This window comes from Dromiciops gliroides, chromosome 4 (assembly GCF_019393635.1).
Source record: "Dromiciops gliroides isolate mDroGli1 chromosome 4, mDroGli1.pri, whole genome shotgun sequence".
Classification (NCBI taxonomy): domain Eukaryota; kingdom Metazoa; phylum Chordata; class Mammalia; order Microbiotheria; family Microbiotheriidae; genus Dromiciops; species Dromiciops gliroides.
Window position 1 is genome coordinate 20284393 of NC_057864.1, and position 18943 is coordinate 20303335.

The window sequence follows — 18943 nt, forward strand, 5'->3', positions numbered from 1 at the left end:
GGTCTTCCTATCTTCTCAGTAACAAACATTTATTAAGCCCCTACTGTGTGCCGGGCAGTGTGCTAGCTCTGGTGACACAAGGAAAGGCACAAGGCAGACCCAAGAGTCCCCTGCACCCCAGGGGCTCGGTCTCTTTCTAGGGCCTCTTTCGGAACTAGTCGGTGTAAACAGGGGTACGTTTGGACCCCAGTAGGCGCCCACCTTTCCGCTGGCGAGCAGAGGCCGGCAGAGTTTCAGCGGCCCGCCCGGGCGCTGGCACGTCTGGGCAGCAGAGGGCGGGGCCAGTTCCCCTAGCCCCGCCCGGACACTGAGTTAGCAAGGTTCTCGGAGCCTCTGGTGGTAGCCACCCTCTCCTCCGGCCGCCAGGGGCCGCCAGAGCAACGCGGCAGCCCCGCCTCCTCCTCCCTGATCACCCCTCCCTCCGCCTCCTCCGGGAGGGATCGTGCGCACGCGCACACTGGCGGGAAGGACCGGGCAGGACGGGGAGAGGTGGAGCCAGAGGGCAGGAAATAGGGGCGGAACCCCCCGAGGGACCGGAAATGGTTGGGTGGGACAGCACCTCGGGCTGCGAGGCCGAGACCTGGGGCACTGCGGGGAGGGTGGGTTTGCGCCTGCGCCGAGCACCTTCCGAACGTCGCCGCCACCAGGGGCTGAGGGGACGTCGGGGTCAGTACTCGGGGCGATGGCCGAGGAGGCCTCCTCGCTAGGCCTGGGGCCGGGGGTCCTGATGAGGGTCCCGGGGACCGCGGGGGCGGACATGATCAGGGAGGGACAGGGGCGTATGTGTAGAGGAGGGAGGGGGAGAGAAGAGAGAGCGAGAGAGCCCTGCCTCCATCCGGGGTTCGAGGGGGGCGGGGCCTCTGCTCCGCTGGGCCATTAGGGGCGGGGCTTGTAGTGAGGGGGCGGGGCCTGGTGGAGCAGGCGCCCTGGAGACGATCTCTTTTAACCGGAGACTGACCCAAGGCCACACGGGTTATGAATAGCAGGGCAGGGCAGGGAGTCAGGTCCTGGGTTCGAATCCAGTTTATTTCTGTTAACACCCCATATGACCTTGGTCAGATCGCCTCGCGAGGTGTTTCTTCTGCTGTATAAGAGGGGGCCCTTCCAGCGCCAAGTGTATGATTTACGATGCCCCGCCCCTCCGCCACGAGTGTCAAGCATTGTGCTAGGCATTGGGGACACAAAGACAGTTTATGTTCTCATGGAGCTCTTGGTCTAGCAACAGTAACAGTCATAATAATGGACACATTGCAGAGTAGTGGTAGGGATAATATTGTAACAATCAGCAGCAACAAAATAGCAACAATAACAAGGAATGCTCAGTTATTCAGTCATGTTCAGCCTTCGAGACTCCATTTGGGGTTTTCTAGAGATCCTGGAGTGCTTTGCCATTTCCTTCTCCGGCTCATTTGACAGATGAGGAAACTGAGGCAAACAGAGTGAAGTGACTTGTCCAGGGTCACACAGCTAGGAAGTGTGGGAGTCTGGATTTGAACTTCCTGACTCCAGGGCCAGCACTCTATTCACTGTGCCAGCTCGCTGCCCCTATGTAACAATGAATAACAATTCCTAATAATGACAGTGGTTATGATAGAGCCTCAGAGCCAGGAAGATCTGCGTGCCTCTGGCACATCCTGGCTGTGTGAAAAGGGACCTCACCTCCTCTAAGATTGAGTTGCAGGGAAAGCTGTTCTTCTGGGAGTCCCCCTCACTAGTGACTTTGTAGGCCCAGGCCCTGTCCCCCCAAATGGCTGACTTTTGTAGTAAGTGGCAGAGCAGGGTTTCCTGATGAAAACTTTTGTGTTCAGTTCACCAGCTATTCGGGCATTCATTAAGGGCCTCCCTCACATAAAGCTCTCAGCATCCTTTTGCTTCTTAGAACCTCAAGCTTCTTTCACAGCCTGTGTACCACCACCTCCTTCAGGAGAGCTTGCTAACTGCAATTCTCCACTCCTCCACCTGCCCTCCTCCCCCCTTGTGTTACTTTGAAGCTTTGCCTGTTTTGTTGCCCCAGTGTAATGTGTCCCTTGTACAAGGTGGGTCCTTAAATCTTTGCTGAACTGCCCTGGCTCTGGAGAGGAGGAGGCTGTTACAGAAGAGGATAAGGATGGTGAAGGGAGCTGGGGAGTCTGATTGGGGAGTCTGAAAAGTGCCGAATTCAGTGTTGAAGTTTCATTTCCACCCATCTGCACTCTAGCAACTTCTCAGCAATGGGTACACCAAGCTGGGTTCAAACCCTCCTCTTGCACCAGTTGGGCAGTTCCCTGAGTCTCAGTAAAATGGAGACAATGTCTGTGGAATCTACCTCACAAGGTTGTCAAGAGTCACAAATGAGATGTCAGTCAGTCAGTAAGCATTTATTTAATACTTCCTGTTTGCCACCTCTTTGCTAAGTTCTGAGGATGTGAAGAAAAACCAGATATGTGTCAAATGCTTTGCAAATCTTAAAGGGCTTCTCTTGGGGGGGGGCATAATGTAAACAGCTAGGTAAATACCCAAAATATGTACAGGGTAGATGGAAGGGGCAGAGGGGGAGGACATTAGCTGTTGGGGGGTGGGGAAAGGTCCCACAGTGAGTAGCAGAGCTGAATTTGAGCTCAGGCCTCTTGATTCTAAATCTAGCACTCAGCACAATACCTGGCACATAGTAGTTGCTTGATAAATGTTGAGTTGAGCTCCTTGGGGGGGGGGGGCGCGGAAGGGGAGAGGGGTTGTATCAGGAAGAAGTGGGAGGGGGAGAGAATGGATGGGTTTGGGAGGAGCCAGCATGGAGGGCTCCAAAAGGGAATGTTTGGGATGATGATAACTCCCATTTCTACAGCATTTAAGGTTTATTAAGCAGTAGTTTCCTCACAATAGCCCTCGTAAGGCTGGTCCTGGGAGTGTCATTACCTCGGTTTTACCGACAAAGAACTGAAGCTCTAAAACAGGCTTGCAGCCAGAAACTGGCCCAGGTCAGGCTAAATGCAGAAAACCCAGACTTTCTGCCTCCATCTTCCCTTCCTGGCTCTGGGTGCCAGGGGGAGGTGCTGGCCATGTGTCTAGTTACAGTCTGGAAAGGTGCTCTCTTGCCTGCTCCCCCAGGCACAGCCAGCCTGCCTTCATTGGGCTGAGGGGTTATTTGGGGTCGAGTTTCTTTATAAAGAAGCACTGGGTCCATCAGTGTTTCACTCCTTCTCATTCTTAAAACAACTTCCTTCCTGTTTAGGGCCTGTAAAAGGCCTTTTACTGACACATCCAGGTGTTTTTTTGGTGAGGCAATTGAGGTTAAGTGACTTGTCCAGGGTCACACAGCTAGTAAGTGTGTAAAAGTGTCTGAGGTCGGATTTGAACTCAGGTCCTCCTGAATCCAGGGCCGGTGCTCTATGCACTGCGCCACCTAGCTGCCCCTGACACATCCAGTTTTAAGCCGACCAATGTTCAATGCATTGGAAAGTCAATTCCTAAGCTTCCAAAGTGAATAAAGTAAAAATCTCTTTCCTTCTGTTGCTCCTCAGCACCCTGTCTAGAAGATCCCTTTCACCCACCGCCTCAAATGAGCAATAGCAGACAGCCTCCAGCATCCCCACCCTGGGAGCTCAAGTCCAGGGGCATGAGAATAGTCTGGGGGAGCTGTGGGCCAGGCTGGGTCTAGAGCAGAGGGACCTACCTCAATGGGCACAGCCAGTCTGCTCTTCTGCAGCAGGATAGACTGAGGCCTGCCCAAGTGGGTTTGGGACCCCTCCTTGGTGGGTGGACTTTGCTTGAATGATTATTTAAAGTACTGTCCTATTTTTGCCAATCTGACAGCTGTTTCCATAGAAACTAGAGAAGAGACAGGCGCTTTCAGCAGAGTTGTTAAACCTGTCTTAGAGGCTTCAGCTGTGAATGCCAGGCAGTGTTGTTGGATGGGCTCATTTTGAAATGATCATTTGAAAATTTAGGTTCTAAAATGTTCTCAAAGACCATAAAGATTCAATTGTTTAATGAACTAAAATGATTAAGTTAACAAAGAATCTTACAAATTCATCAGCTTTGCTGGTTAGCTTGCTAGAGTTCTTTTGATGTAGATTTATGGAAGCCTTTGATTTGGTTCTAAAGCCTCACATCTTTCTATCAGTATATATGATCTGGTATTTGGTTCTGTAGCAATCAATTTCTTCCTCAAATAAATGAAAGATTATGAATTAAGAAATATTGCTATTCACTGGGAGTAGGCATTGCAAGTGGTGTTCCCAGGATATTTTTGTACAAGCAATCCAGCAGGTGTTTATTATGTATCCACAGTATACATGCAAGGCACTGCCTGATACTGGTCGCTTGCTTTGGTTCCTGCCCTCAAGGAACTCGTGATAATTAGCAAGATGACATGGAGACAGGTGGTTGCTGGGATCTAGATGAGAGTGTTGTTGGGAGACGTAGGAACAATACTACAAGCCATTTCCTTGTTCAGGAAGCTCCTGGGGCTCCTTCTTGCCCTTAGGAAGACATGGTAGCTCTGCTGTTGGGCTTTTAAAACCCTTTGTGGTTTGGCTCCGAGCTCCTGTCCGGCTCGTGTCATAGGGCCCTCCATTCACCTTACTGTCTCTGGCATCTCTCCTACCCCCTGCCTGCTTTGTGCCTTCACACAGGCTGCCCCTCTTGCCAGGAACCCAGCTCCCTCCTCTCTGCCTGCTAGGACTTCTCAGCTGAAGTGTTGTCTCCTGTAGCATGGGCTCTGTTTGCTGTGTCCAGAGCTCCCTTGATGACTTGGTGGACTTTGGATCCTGTCACAGAATCGTGTTCTGAAAAGAATCGAAAGAAATACTGGAAAGAACCGGCCCTGGATTCAGGAGGACCTGAGTTCAAATCTGGCCTCAGACACTTGACATTCACTAGCCATGTGACCCTGGGCAAGTCACTTACCCTTCATTGTCCCACAAAAAGCAAACAAATGAACAACAAAAAAAGAAAGAAAGAAAGGAAGGAAGGAAGGAATATTCGGCTTCAGTTAGAGGTAAATGAAAATAAAGGCGTGCTATTTTTCTGATCCATGTCCTTGGAATCCTTTTAGGGTCAATGGATGGCAGATTAAAAGTCCATGTCCTTCACGAAGGCTATCTTGTCCTCCGGAAATGATTTGGATCACATGATATATTTCATTTTATGTACTTACTGTTTTCCCTCAGAATATAAGCTTCTTGAAGGCAGGGACTATTTTGATTTTTTTATTTGTATCCTCCAGTGTTGTGTAGGGCCCACTACATGGTGGGTGCTTAATTAATGCTTGTAGAACAAATAAATATATGGTCTGGAGAAAGTGTTCATCAGAGAAAGTGCAGTACTTAAATCAGATTTTCTCATGTAAATATAGTTGTTTTTTTTCAAATGTATCAGGAATTAAAAATTACAAACCAGATAAGTAGTGGAGATATCTGATTTAAACCAGAAGGGGGCATTTTAAGATTTGATTAGATTAGCAAAGGAAGATGTCAGAGCATAGGTGGGAGAAGATTAGCTAAATTTTATGATAACATTGTGATGGTTATTCAGATTAAGAATTTTAAACTGACACCTCCCTTAAGAAAAGGAGACTTAGATAAAACTAGCCAACATTTATCTAGTTTATGGTTTGTAGGCCCTTACATCATCATGTTCTTTCACTGTGATCTTGGGAGGTAGGTGCTATTATTGTCCTCATTTTAAAGGTGAAAAAACTGAGGTCTTGAGAGCTTAAGTGACTTGCCTAAGATCCTAAGGCTAGGATTTGTATTCAGCTCTTTGTGTTTCCAAATACAGCTTTATCCACTGTACCCTCAGCCCCAGGATCTGATGGGTCTGCTTTTTGGGAGAGAAGGATAGGGGGAGTACTGGAAAGAATAGGAACTCGGAGCCTTCTCCTTCCCTCCCCGATTCTGGGGACGTTCTTCTCCAGCTCCTGTGAGAAGTGGTTAGCAGAACCGAGGGTTTTGTGGTTCTTCCTTGTTCTTGCTACTTTCCATCAAGATTGCTGTTGTTAGTCCTCTGTTTTGGAAGAGGACCAGTGACATGGGGGCGATGGCTTAGGTTGTTAGCCTCACTCTCGTTCTGAGTCATTGAAGTCCAGTGGCAGGACAAAAGTCCAGACGGTTGGCCATGGCCCAGGCTACAGCGGGTGGCCTAGTGTCTTTGATACCTGACTAAGCTCTAAGTGCTCCACAGTGCCTGTTTCTGGGGTCTTCCTGACCGTTGGAAGAAATTGTTCCATCAGCTCATGCCTCCAGGGAGAGTCTTCACATGCTTGGGGCGGATGTCCTCACTAACAGGTCTGAGGCCTGCTGGTCACCTTCAGCCTGGCTTAGCTTTACTCAGGTTTACTGGGGGGTGGCTGCTGTGCATGCTACAGCTTTTAGGAGTCAGGGGTGAGAGCTGGGTGAAGGTGGACACCAAAGGTGGATGAGCAGTCCTCATGCCAGAGGTGCTTGTCCTCCCCCAGCATTCCACAAAGATCAGGGAATTAGCACTACCATAAATTAAGTGTCTTCCTGGTGTAGGCTGATAAGAAATCCTTAGGTAGGTAGGTAGGTAGGGACACATGTAGATTTCTTTTTCTTGTTCTTTTTATTTTTTTTTTTGCAGGGCAATGCGGGTCAAATGACTTGCCCAGGGTCACATAGCTCATCACTGTCAAGTGTCCGAGGCCAGATTTGAACTCAGGTTCTCCTGAATCCAGGGCTGGTGCTTTATCCACTGTGCCACCAAGCTACCCCAACATGTAGATTTCTAAGTGCTTATCATGTACCAGGGCTGATGCTAAGGACCGGAATACAAATACAAGGGGGAAAAAAGTCTCTTACCCCCGGTAGCTTACATTCTAATGGGGAAGACTGTATCCAAAAAGGACCCAGAAGAGGGATGGGATATGGTGAAAAAGTCAGGTGCGTCAGCAGCAGAGCTGAGAGAATTGAGCCTGGGTGGCTGGGTTCTGCATGGAGTCAGAAGAGGAACCGGGGGCGAGGCGTCTTCCAGGAGGCTTTTGGTTGAAAGGCAGCAGACCCAAGATCGGAGCTGGGAGAGTTTCTCCTTTGGCCATGTTTTAGCTTGGGTGTTTTGCTGTAGGAGAGTGTAGTACCACAGTTGTAGTGAGTGGATGTTAGAACATGGTATTGCTGACATTTAAGATGATTATAATGTGAGTGACTCCATCAACAGTTACAAATAAAGGGTTGGGAGTCTTGCTAGTGTTTTTTTTATTTTTATGATCAGTGCACCTGCCCAGGGAATTAACCAACAATCAGCAGTTTTGTTAATTGCTTCCTGTTTGCCAGACATGGGGCTGGCACTGGGCGGGCATGTCCAAAGAATCCCTGGCTAAGATGAACTTCTTGCGGGGCAGCTAGGTGGCGCAGTGGATAAAGCATTGGCCTTGGATTCAGGAGTACCTGAGTTCAAATCCAGCCTCAGACACTTGACACTTACTAGCTGTGTGACCCTGGGCAAGTCACTTAACCCCCATTGCCCCGCAAAAAAAAAAAAAAAAAAAAAGATGAACTTCTTGGGGAAGGGGGATGTGTTCCTGTCTCTTGGGAGAGCTCTGTCCCTTTCTTCATTGGTGCTTCAGCTCTCTTGTGATATGGAGCGGGTGCAGAGCTCAGCACGATGCCTGGCCCACAGGGAGCACTCACCCAGTGCTTTCTCTGGCTCTCTGGGAGGTACTGAGATCCTTGTTCTATCAAATGCTCTTCAGTCATGACAACTCACATACATATGGCGCATGGAAAGTTTATAGAACATTGCTTTAAAACCTTCCTCTGAGGTAGTTACCAAGCAGAAGAGCCCAGATTTTGAATAGAAGGGCACTTCCTTACATTTTACAGGTGAAGAAACTGAGGCTCAGAGAGGTATTATGACTTACCAAGGTTCATCTAGTTTGTCTGTAGCAGGATTCAGGCCTCTTTCCTCTTACTGTGATGCTCTCAGATGGACAGTTCAAGGCCCACAGTCCCCATTTTTAGATGAGGAAACAGTCTCCAAGAGGTGACATAACTTGACTGTAGCTAATCAGATTTGAAGCTGGGATTCAAAACCTTTGTCTTCTGTGCTTAGGTCTGGCATACCCTGGCTCTTTTACTGTGTCTGCAAAAATTGCGTCCTATTACTTATCACGTCACATTTTAATTTTTTTTTTCAGTGAACAAAAATCAGCTCTCCACCCTCCTCCCCCAAACCAAACCAAACCCTTGTTACAAAAATGCATAGTCTAGCAAAACCAAATTCCTTCAGTGGCCTTTTCCAGAAGAGGTATACCTCATTCTGCACCGAGTCAATCATCTCTCTGGCAGGAGATGGGGAAGTAGCTTGCTTCATCCTGGGTCCTCTGGAATCCCAGTTGGTCCTTGGGATCAAGATGACATTTTTCCCAGGACTACAGAACCTGACTCATCCCTACCTTATCCTCACCTCATCCATGGTGATTCTTGTCCAGGTCCTCATAAAGCTTTGGTAAAGAATCTAAGGTGCTGGAACCTTCTGGCGTACCAGGGACAAGGCTGGGCCTTACCTTTGCCCTCTGACAGTCCCCTTCCTTTTCAGACCATATGTTTTCTATGAGGGCTCATTCGTAATATGCAGCTGCCTGTTGATGCCCACCATGTACCTCTCCATCACCCTTTGAGTCACCCATGATTTTGATTCTTAAGAAATGGTGAGGCTTTATGACTCACAGGTATAGAGCATCACTAGAAGTATATTGGTGTGAGTTGGCTTGTCTTCTTTTGATCAGGAGCCCCTGGGCTTCTCTAAAGCATGGGGCAGTCTCTTCAGTGTGGTCCAGCCTGCAGGGTTCCTTTGGCTCAGCTCTGAGCATCAGGACACCCTTTTAGAGTTGACAATCCATGTCATTGTCTGGTCAGGCAGCATCCTGCATCTTTTGACTAATCCTTTATTAAAACTGTTGCCCATAAGATCATAGATTTAGAGATGAAAGATACCCTTGAGGTCCGCTAGTCCAAACCTGTCATTTTATAGCTGAAGAAACTAATTAAATTTTAATGGAAATACGGTATAATTATATTGATAACAATAAAAGATTAAAATTTGAATATTTTCTTAAGTTGATTGTCATGGGGAAGACACTTAAAAATCTCTTGACTCCCCAGTTGGTCTTTATTGAGTTGTGTCACCTGGAGGAGACCAGTAGTGCCCATGGACTGGCCCTTAGTTGTCTCTGGTTCTCTCTGTGTGACCAGTCTGCCCTTTTTGGTTTTATGTTTCTTTTAAAAGAGTTTATTTATGTCTTTTATTTTTATGTCACCTTCTTTTATAAATATGCCCCTCCCTCCCATACCTAGTGAGCCATCCCTGGCAATGGAAGAATAAAGGAGGAATAGAAGCAGTTTGGCCAAATGCGTCAGCTGCCTCTGAGCAGGTAGGCATCGCCCCACAACCGTGGTCAGGAGAGTCTGGGTTTGATGGCATCTCTGACACTTAGCTGTGCAGCACCTTTATCTCCTCTAGTTTCCTTATCTGTAAAGTGGGAATATTGACAGCAGTTTCCTTACAGAGCTGTGAGGACCAGGTGAGATAATGTTTGTAAACTGCTTAGCACAGTGCCTGGCACGTCATAAGGTGTTCCTTTTGAAAGGACATTTTATTTTATTTATTTATTTATTTATTTATTTTTTTGCAGGGCAATGGGGGTTAAGTGACTTGCTCAGGGTCATACAGCCAGTAAGTGTCAAGTGTCTGAGGCCAGATTCAGGTACTCCTGAATCCAGGGCTTGTGCTCTATCCACTGCACCACCTAGCTGCCCCATTTTATTTTATTTTAAAGAAGATCTATTTTCTTTCCCTCTCATGTTCTCATCCCCTTCTTCCCTCCAAACAAAATCCAGTACTATAAACACGTCTACTCAAGCAGAACAGATTTCCACTTTGACCAAGGCCAGATGTCTCCGTACTCTGAGTCTGTCACTTCTCTGGCAGGAGGGGGGCAGCACGTTTCATCCTGAGCACTCAGGAATTGTGTTCAGCAGAATTCCTGAGTTGGGCTGTTTTTTTTCATGCAGTTTGTTGAAGAAGGGATTAGCAGTAACTCATGTAATACTTTATAAAAGACTTCCCTTGGTATAGCATGGCACGATCCACAGTAGAGGTACAGCACTATTATCTCTTTTTACAGATGGAGAAACTGAGGTTGAAGTTGAAGTGAGGATTAATAACGTCTTCAGTGTACACAGCTAGTAAGTATAGTAGGTCTCAGAGCCCAGGCATGAATTCATTTCTGTTTCTCTGAATCAAGGTTCAGTTCGCTTTCTTTTTTGTTTTTGTTTCTGGGAGGCAATGAGGGTTAAGTGACTTGCCCAGGGTCACACAGCTAGTAAGTGTCATGTGTCTGAGGCTGGATTTGAACTCAGGTACTCCTGAATCCAGGTCCAGTGCTTTATCTGCTGGACCACCTAGCTGCCTTCTCCAGTTCTCTTTCTGTTGGATTGTTCTACTCTTGTCTTAAGGGGGAAAAGAGCTTAACTGTATGCTGGAGACCACAGAAGCTTCTTTCAGTCTTTAAATTTTTTTTTTTTGGGGGGGCAATAGGGGTTAAGTGACTTGCCCAGGGTCACATAGCTAGTAAGTGTTAAGTGCCTGAGGCTGGATTTGAATTCAGGTCCTCCTGAATCCAGGGCCGGTGCTCTATCCACTGTACCACCTAGCTGCCCTAGCAATTAGATTTTTAACCATCACAGGAGGGAGGGTGCTTGTAGCTCAGGGGATCATTGGCAGAGGCAGATGTGAGGAGGGAATGCATCCCAGGTGAGGGGGACAGATAGAACAAAGGCACAGTGAGAGGTTAGGGCTGGACAAATAAATCTGAGAGTTGTCTGCATACATAGATGATAATCAAAAGCATGGGAGTTGAAATCAAGCAAAATAGATTCAGGATAGAGCCTTGATGAGCAGACAAGGTCAAGAAGAAAGGGGTTTGAGAAAAGGCTGGATGGAGAGAGCAGTTTTAATTGAGTTAGGATGTTGGAATTCAGATTGCAAGGAGTATGGGGGTGTTTTCTCCAGGAGAATAAGTGAAGGAGATGACTGAACAGCTTCTTCTCAGATCATAGGTCTGGAGCTCGAAGGGACTTTAGAGTCTCATCTCATTTTACTAATGAGGAAACTGGCTGAGAGTGTTTCAGTGACTTGTCCAGGGTCATATAGCTAGCAGATGTCTGAAGCAGACTGGGAACTCAGGTCTTCCTGACTGGAAGCCCAGTGCTCTCTCTCATGCATCATTGAGCTAGCCATGAAAAGGAGGAGGGAGATAGAGGATGATAGGTAGAGAGACTAGGAGGAACTAGGGTTATCTTACTAAGGAGGGGAAGCCTTGGGCATGCTTTTGGGTAATAGGAAGAATGGGATACTGGTACTGTTTTTTTTGTTGTTGTTGTTGTTTTTTGTTTTTTTTAGTGAGGCAATTGGGGTTAAGTGACTTGCCCAGGGTCACACAGCTAGTAAGTGTTAAGTGTCTGAGGCCAGATTTGAACTCAGGTACTCCTGACTCCAGGGCCAGTGCTCTATCCACTGTGCCACCTAGCTGCCCCGACACTAGTACTGTTAGTTGAGGATGGGAAGGGATGGAATCCAGGCCTTCCTCATCAGCAGACGCTGGAGTAAAGGAGGAGAGGAGGACATCAGGAGATGTTGAGACAGAGAAGGGGAGAAGGAGGAAGGAGTTCCCTGAAAATGACCTCTATTTTCTCAGTAAGATACGAAGAGTGGACAAAAATAGACTGGTTGAAGATGTGAGAGAGTGGATGAGATGCCTTAAGGTATTAAAAAAGAGAAGAGGGTTATGGTGAAGGGTAGAAGTGGCACAGTCACTGAGAGGGATCCTTGGCTGGGAAGAATGGAGTGAAATGGACACTTGGGGGTCAGGAGGAGTAAAGACGAGGGAGCTGTGTTCTGATGGCCTGGAGTCGGTGAAAAGCATCACACGTGCACAAAGCCTTTAGAGAAAATATTACAAGATTCCTGACAACCAAACTGGGATTTGGTCAGGGGCTTGGTCTTTTATGGGGTGCCCTTGGGCTTTCCTGCCAGTCTAAATAGTCTCCCCCAAAGAAATGCTTAATGTCTATTTTCAAACTGTGGTTTGGAGAAACTGCAGTAAGAGGGCACACTCCAGACTGGTCCCCACGGCACATGGGGGCCTCTTCTAATCTAGCCATTAATCCTGCTGAACACTTGCTTCTGTGGTGGAAAGTGGCCGTGAGCTCTGAGGTCAAAGACCACGCCTACTCTTGGACATGACTCATTGGTGGTCTCCGTCTCTCTTTCAGCCAGAACAAATCCCAGAGGAGCCTCCTCAGGTGTAGAGGGGTGGTGGCTTGCAGTGGAGAAGCCGCAGAGAGATGCACACCCCGAAGCATTGAAGGTATCTGTGTAAATGTATGGGAAAACGGACAGCTTCCTTCTTGGCTTCCTCATTGCTGAGCTCCTTTGGCAGGCACTTACATAGCATTTCGTAGTTTTTTGCTTATTTTTTCAGGTACTTTGGGTCTTGGCTCAAATGGATTTTAATGCTTGAGTCTGTGAGGCCCGGAATGTGTCTTAAGCTTCTTTTGTCTCTTAGCCAGAGCTCAGCACTTCAGAGGCTCTTAGGAAATACAGTTCTGTGACATCTGGGTTATATATGTGTGGACCAATCACTTTTGTTTATTTTCTGTTTTGTTATAATGAATTTGTTAGTCATCAACAAACATGAGTTTTCCTTAGAAAAGAACAGAAAGAAAAGATCTCTAGTATGTATAGCTTTTTAGAGAAAGTGTTCAATTTAAAATGATATGTCTAGCACTGCCCTCTGTATGTTTCTTTCTGAGCTTTTTTCTGTTCTTTTCTGTGTATTTTTCTCTTTCCTTTCCTTATTCCCTTTATTTCAGTAAACATCTATTAAGTGGCTACTGTGTGCAGAATATTGTGGTTAAAAAAATACCCTTGATCCTCACCTGGAGTTAAGGGTATAAAATATATACAAATAAGCAAGTACAAGGTAGTTTGAATTTTTGTTTGCTGTCCTCAATCTTCTTGAAGTAGCATGGTAGATTATCTTCTTTAAAAACATGTTTTTTCATTTGTTCTTTAAAATTTTTTTGAAATTTACCTTTTCAGTTAGATGTAACAATTTTTAACATTTTTTTTTTGGGTGAGGCAATTGGGGTTAAGTGACTTGCCCAGGGTCACACAGCCAGTAAGTGTTAAGTGTCTGAGGTTGGATTTGAATTCAGGTCCTCCTGAATACAGGGCTGGTGCTCTATCCACTGCACCACCTAGCTACTCCAACATTTTTTTTTTTTTAGTGAGGCAATTGGGGTTAAGTGACTTGCCCAGGGTCACACAGCCAGTAAGTGTTAAGTGTCTGAGGCTGGATTTGAACTCAGGTACTCCTGACTCCAGGGCTGGTGCTCTATCTACTGCGCCACCTAGCTGCCCCAACATTCATTTTTTAAAATGTTGAGTTCCAAAATCTTTCTCTCCCCCTTCCCCTCTCTCTTCATTGAGAAAACAAGCAATTTGATATAGGTTATACATGTGCAGTCATGCAAAACAAATTTCCATATTAGTCATTTTATGAAAGAAAACTTTTTTTGTGTGTATTTTTCTAGATGTTTTATTGATGCTCTTTTTTCTCTAATTTTTTGTATCACTATCACCCTCCTCCCACTTCCACAGCTCCCCAAGAATAAAAGCCTAAAAGTCCTGTTTTGTAACAAATGAGTGTAGTCAAACAAAACATCCATACCTGGGTTGTGTCTGAGAACATATGTCTCACCGGGCACCTTTATTCTGTCCCCTCTCTGTCAGAAGTGGGTAGTTTGCTCCATGGTCTGTCTTTAATTGGTCATCGTATTGGTCAGTCTCTATAAATAGTCTTTCACAGTTGTTTTCCTTTACAAAGTTTCTATTAATTCTTCTCCTGATTCTACCACTGACTTGGCATCAGGCCTGTGTGTTCTTCCACATTTTTCTGAATGTCTTTGTCGTTTTTGATGGTACACATCCTTCTTTGGTGATAGTTTAGCTCCATCCCAGGTTGCCGATAGGTGCCCTCTTTGTTTCTTTTCTTTGCTACAACAAAAAAAGAGGTGTGGTGTATATGTTGTTGCTGTAGGCCTTTTCTGTCTTTGATACCTTTGGCATACAAGTCTGGGAGTGGTGAGACATAGGAATTAGGGTGTCATTCACAGTGAGATGATTTTTTTAGGTATAATTCTCAACTGTCATAATAGTTGGATTAATTGGCTGTTCTATCAGCAGGAAGTTAGTGGGCCTGGAACCCCCCCCCCCCAGCCCCTCCATCAATTGTCATCTTCCTTTTTTTTGTTTGCTTTAGCTAGTCTGATGGGAATGAGATGGAAACTCCGAGTTGTTTTAATTGAGTTTCTTTTATTATTCATGATTGAAAACATTTTTTTAATCTAGTTACTGATACTTTGTATCAGGTCACTGTATTTCCTTTTTTGTGAACTGTTTGTATCCTTTGTCCATTTATCTGTTGGAGAAATAACTCTGTTTAATCCACTGTTGGTGGAGTTGTGAACAGATCGAACCATTCTGGAACGCAGTTGGCTCAAAGGGTTATAGAACTGTGCATGCCTTTTTTTTTTTTGGTGAGGCAATTGGGGTTAAGTGACTTGCCCAGGGTCACACAGCTACTAAGTGTCAAATGTCTGAGGCCGGATTTGAACTCAGGTACTCCTGACTCCAGGGCCAGTGCTCTATCCATTGCGCCACCTAGCTGCCCCAGTGTGTGCCTTTTGATACAGCAATACCACTGCTAGGTTTATATCCCAAAAACATCCCAAAAAAGAGAAAAAGACCTAAATATTTCTAGCACCTCTTTTTGTGGTGGCCAAGAATTGGAAATCAAAGGAATTCCCATTAATTGGGGAGTGGCTAAACAAGCTGTTATATGATGGTGATGGAATATTATTATGCTATAAGAAATGACAAGCAGGATGATTTCAAAAAGGCCTCAAAAGACTTATATGAACTGATATATAGTGAAGTGAGCAGAACCAAGAGAACCTTGTGCACAGTGACAGTAATATTTGATGAAGAACTGGGAATGACTTAACTATTCTCAGCAATACCATGATCCAAGACAATCCCAAAACACTAATGATGAAGCAGACTATCCACCTCCAGAGAAAGAACATAGACTGAAGCATGCTATTTTTCACTTTCATTTTTTCCTTTTACTCAAGTTTTTTTATGCAAAATGAGTAATATGGTAATGTTTTCCATAATTGCACATAAGTAACCTATATCTGTTTGCTTACTGCCTGGAGGGGTTGGGGAGGGGAGGGACAGATAGAATTTGGAACTCAAAACTTTAAATAAAAAATATTTATTATTTAAAAAAAAATAGCTCTGGTTCTTATCTGTTTCCTGTAGATCTTAGATATCAGATCTTGATTAGAGAAATTTGCTGCAAACAGTTTTTTTTCTCAGTTAACTATTTCCCTTCTAATTTTTTTTTTTGTTGTTGTTTTTGGTTTTTGTGGGGCAATGAGGGTTAAGTGATTTGTCCAGAGTCACACAGCTAGTAAGTGTCAAGTGTCTGAGGCGGGATTTGAACTCAGGTCCTCCTGAATTCAGGGCTGGTGCTTTATCCACTGTGCCACCTAGCTGCCCCTCCCTTCTAATTTTGACAACCCTGATTTTGTTTTTACACAAACTCTCCAATCTGAAGTAATCACAATTCTCCATTTTATCTCCACTGATACTTCTGATCCACAGCCATGGTCGTGAGAGGTGTCTCCTCTCTATGATGTGACTATATACAATTTGTCTGATTGGTAAACCGAGGCAAATGCTGTCTTGATGGAATCTAGATCGTTCTCCAAAGGATTGAATAGGCTACATAGACTGTGGGACCAGGAAGGTGGTGGTCCTGTTGTGCTCTGCCCTTCTAGGCCTGCTCTGGAGCAGGTACTCAGTTGTGTGCATCTCGGGTTAAGGACCTTGCTAAGCTTCGGAGTGCCCAGGGGAGGGCCCCAGGAGGGCAAGACCTGGCATGCAGGTCATAGGTGGATTGGCTGAAGGAGCAGGTCTGGTTTAGCCTGGAGAAGACTGGGGACAAGTATTTGTAGGATTATTTGACTTGAATGCTGAAGCATTGCTTAAGTGCTTTTTATCTGTGGATAGTGAGGTGGGGGGGGGAGAGGGGGAGAGCCCTTGGAGAGAAAGCTGTAAACAGAAGCAGGCTGGTCCTTGCTCTTGCCCTTGCGGAGTTTACATTCTAAGGGGCAGAAGGTAAAATGGGGGCTTGTGCACCTGCTGGCAGGCTTTGGAAATGGCCAGGAAGTGACCCCGGGTTTGATTCTAGGCGGGATTGGGCCCAAACTCTCTCGTCAGAGCTCCTGCTGCCAAGGCCGGGGTTCCAGTGGAAGGGGAATGAGGAGGATGGCTGCTTGGAAGGCAGGTGCTTTAAGAGACCATTTGGCTCCAGGGGACCAAGGGGAGAGCTCAGGGTGCAGGTTGTGGGGAGGCAAACTGAGGCGAGATGTCCAGAAACACCTGTTAACAGAAGTGGAATGGGTTCCCTCTCCCTGAAGATCTTCAAGCACAGGTTGGACGACTGCTTGTTGGGTGGGTTATAGCAGGGATTCCTCGGGACTGTGGGTTGCACTGCATGGCTGCTTAGGGTCCTGCCAACTCTCGAACCCTGTGCTTCAGTGATAGATGGTGTCCATGTCCATAGCATCTGGTGGGGGAGGGGAAAGAGGTGGGGAACAACCTTGGGACCCTCTTGGGTTTCTGTTGATGTGGACAAGATACTAATTATCTCCATATCCAAACTACTTATTACAGGCGCCATGTTTTTCCTATATGACAACAGGCTCCATTTTTTCTGCCTACATTTCCCTCTCTCTTGCCCTTTGTCCTATGACCCAGACTCAGTTCGAGTCCCTAAGTGTTGTGTGACCAGAACAGTTTGGGAAATGCCCCACTCTGTTATTGTTTGTCTCATTGAAAGGTATCCCCGAAGGGCGAGAGCGTGTGAAACACTCGGTCCTTTTAATTAAAAGGCTGCTAAGTGAGCAATGACCTGACACGCCTGTTACAGAAAGAAAATTCTGTTTGTTAAGTCGCAGGTATTCTGCTGATATATTTATAGTTTCCTTTCTATGTTCTAGGATAATCAAGCAAAAAGGAAAAATGAACACCATCTGTGGCCTACAGTCTGCTAGTAGAAACTGTGTTTTCTTTCGGTTAACTTCACTGACTAACTGGAAAAACTCTCCCAGACCATGTTGGTCTCTGACTCCCAAGAGTCATCATCAGGTACCAGTGAACTATGTTGGGGACAGATGCCAAGGACAAAGCCTGAGGAAGAGCTTTGGACTCAGCTCTTTACCCAGAGGAAGCCTTCCCTTCTCTAGGACCTGTAATAACAGCCAGGGACGGCTTTTAAGTGCCCAAAGCAGAGAACCTTGGAGGAGGATGAGCAATTGCTCTGGGTGGCCCCCCTTCTCTTCACGGCAGAGATCAAAGGAGAGAGGTGCTGTCCTAGTGTGCTCAGGATTCGTCCCTGGGAAGGGCTTGCCTGTGAAAGGGATGAAAGATGTCGGCAATTTCCACACGTCATCGAGTCTTCGGGCAGCGCCCACTCCCCTTCTCTGGATCATTCTTAAGCCAATACAGAAATTTCTTGCAATCATCGTTGGCAGGTGAAATACTATTTTTTACTCTCGTACTTCAGAGTGTGGGGAAAGTTGGCTTTTCTAAAGAAAAAAAGTTATTCTTGATTCTACATCATTTTATTCATTTCTCCATGAGAGGTGCTCAGTTGCAGAATGTCAGCATTTAAAGGGATCTTAGAACATAGCCCCAAACTGAATTCATTATCTTGCCCCCCAACTCTCCTTTCTTCCTGACTTCCCTGTTTTTAAAAGTTCATTTTTGTTTTCTTTTCAGTCTGGAATTCTCTCCCTCCCACTTTCACCTCCCCCACACATTGAGAAAGCAAGAAAAACAAAGTCCATTGTGTGTGTGTGTGTGTGTGTGTGTGTGTGTATATATATATATATATATATATATATATATAGAGAGAGAGAGAGAGAGAGAGAGAGAGAGAGAGAGAGAGAGAGAGCGTGAGAGAGAGAGCGAGAGAGAGAGAGAGCGAGAGAGAGAGAGAGAGGAGGGGGGGGAGAGAGAGAGTCAAACAACAAACGCTCACATCACCTGTGTCCCCCCCAAATACAGGCCTGAATCTGTGAGCTCTCTATCGGGAGTTTGATAGCATCTTTTATCGCAGGTTTTCTGGAACGGTTTCCCTGTTGCTGTTGAAGGTGCTCCCATCACCCCAGCCCCTCTGACTAATAGCTAACAATGGAGGAGTCACCTTGGACTCCTCCCTCTTTTTCACATACACCTCCCCCCATATCCAAGCAGTTGTAAAATCCTGTTGGGTCGGCCTTTGTGATATCTTTCATGTGCGCCCTCCTCTCTACTCTGACGTTGCCCCTGCCCTGGTGCAGGCCCCCAGCACCTCACACCTGGGCTACTGCAGTAACTCCTCATGGCCTGCCTGCCTCAAGTTTCTCCCCACTCCAGTCCAGCCTCCATTCAGCCACTGCAGTGGTTTTCATAAAGCCCACCTCTGATCATTTCACTCCCCTACTCAGTAAACTCCCGTGGCTCCCTATTGCCTCCAGCCTCAAGTACAGAATCCTCCAGTGGCATTCAGACCCTTTATGACCCAGCCCCTCCTGCCTTTCCAGCTTCTTGTATCCTCTCTTCTTCACCTTCTTCCCAGTGACGGTGGCAGTGGCTTCTCTGCTGTCCCTTGAGTCAGACCCTCCTCCTTCTGACCCTGTGCTTTCTCACTGTCTGCTCCAGGCTTGTGGTTCTCTCCCTGCTACCCTCTCTGGCTGCTCAAATCTCACCTTCCTCTAAGAAGTCTTTCCTGATACCCCTTAATTCCAGTGCCTTCTCTTGGAGGCTCCCCCCG

At 46.3% G+C, this 18943-nt stretch overlaps 1 protein-coding gene across 4 annotated transcripts in view; it reads left to right on the plus strand.

Annotated features, from left to right (window-relative positions):
* The first annotated feature begins 547 nt into the window (after positions 1-547).
* The window catches only part of OMA1 (OMA1 zinc metallopeptidase), a 66857-nt gene continuing 48461 nt past the window's right edge, over positions 548-18943 (plus strand). For 2 of the 4 annotated variants that reach the window (XM_043964076.1, XM_043964079.1), the window contains exons 1-4: positions 548-666; positions 10118-10178; positions 12267-12361; positions 17127-17660. In XM_043964076.1, the coding sequence (XP_043820011.1) occupies positions 17149-17660 (512 nt within the window). In that variant the 5' untranslated portion in view covers positions 548-666; positions 10118-10178; positions 12267-12361; positions 17127-17148. Of the gene's footprint in view, positions 667-9287; positions 9365-10117; positions 10179-12266; positions 12362-17126; positions 17661-18943 lie in introns of all 4 variants that reach the window. The other 2 variants (XM_043964077.1, XM_043964078.1) reach the window with 2 other exon arrangements.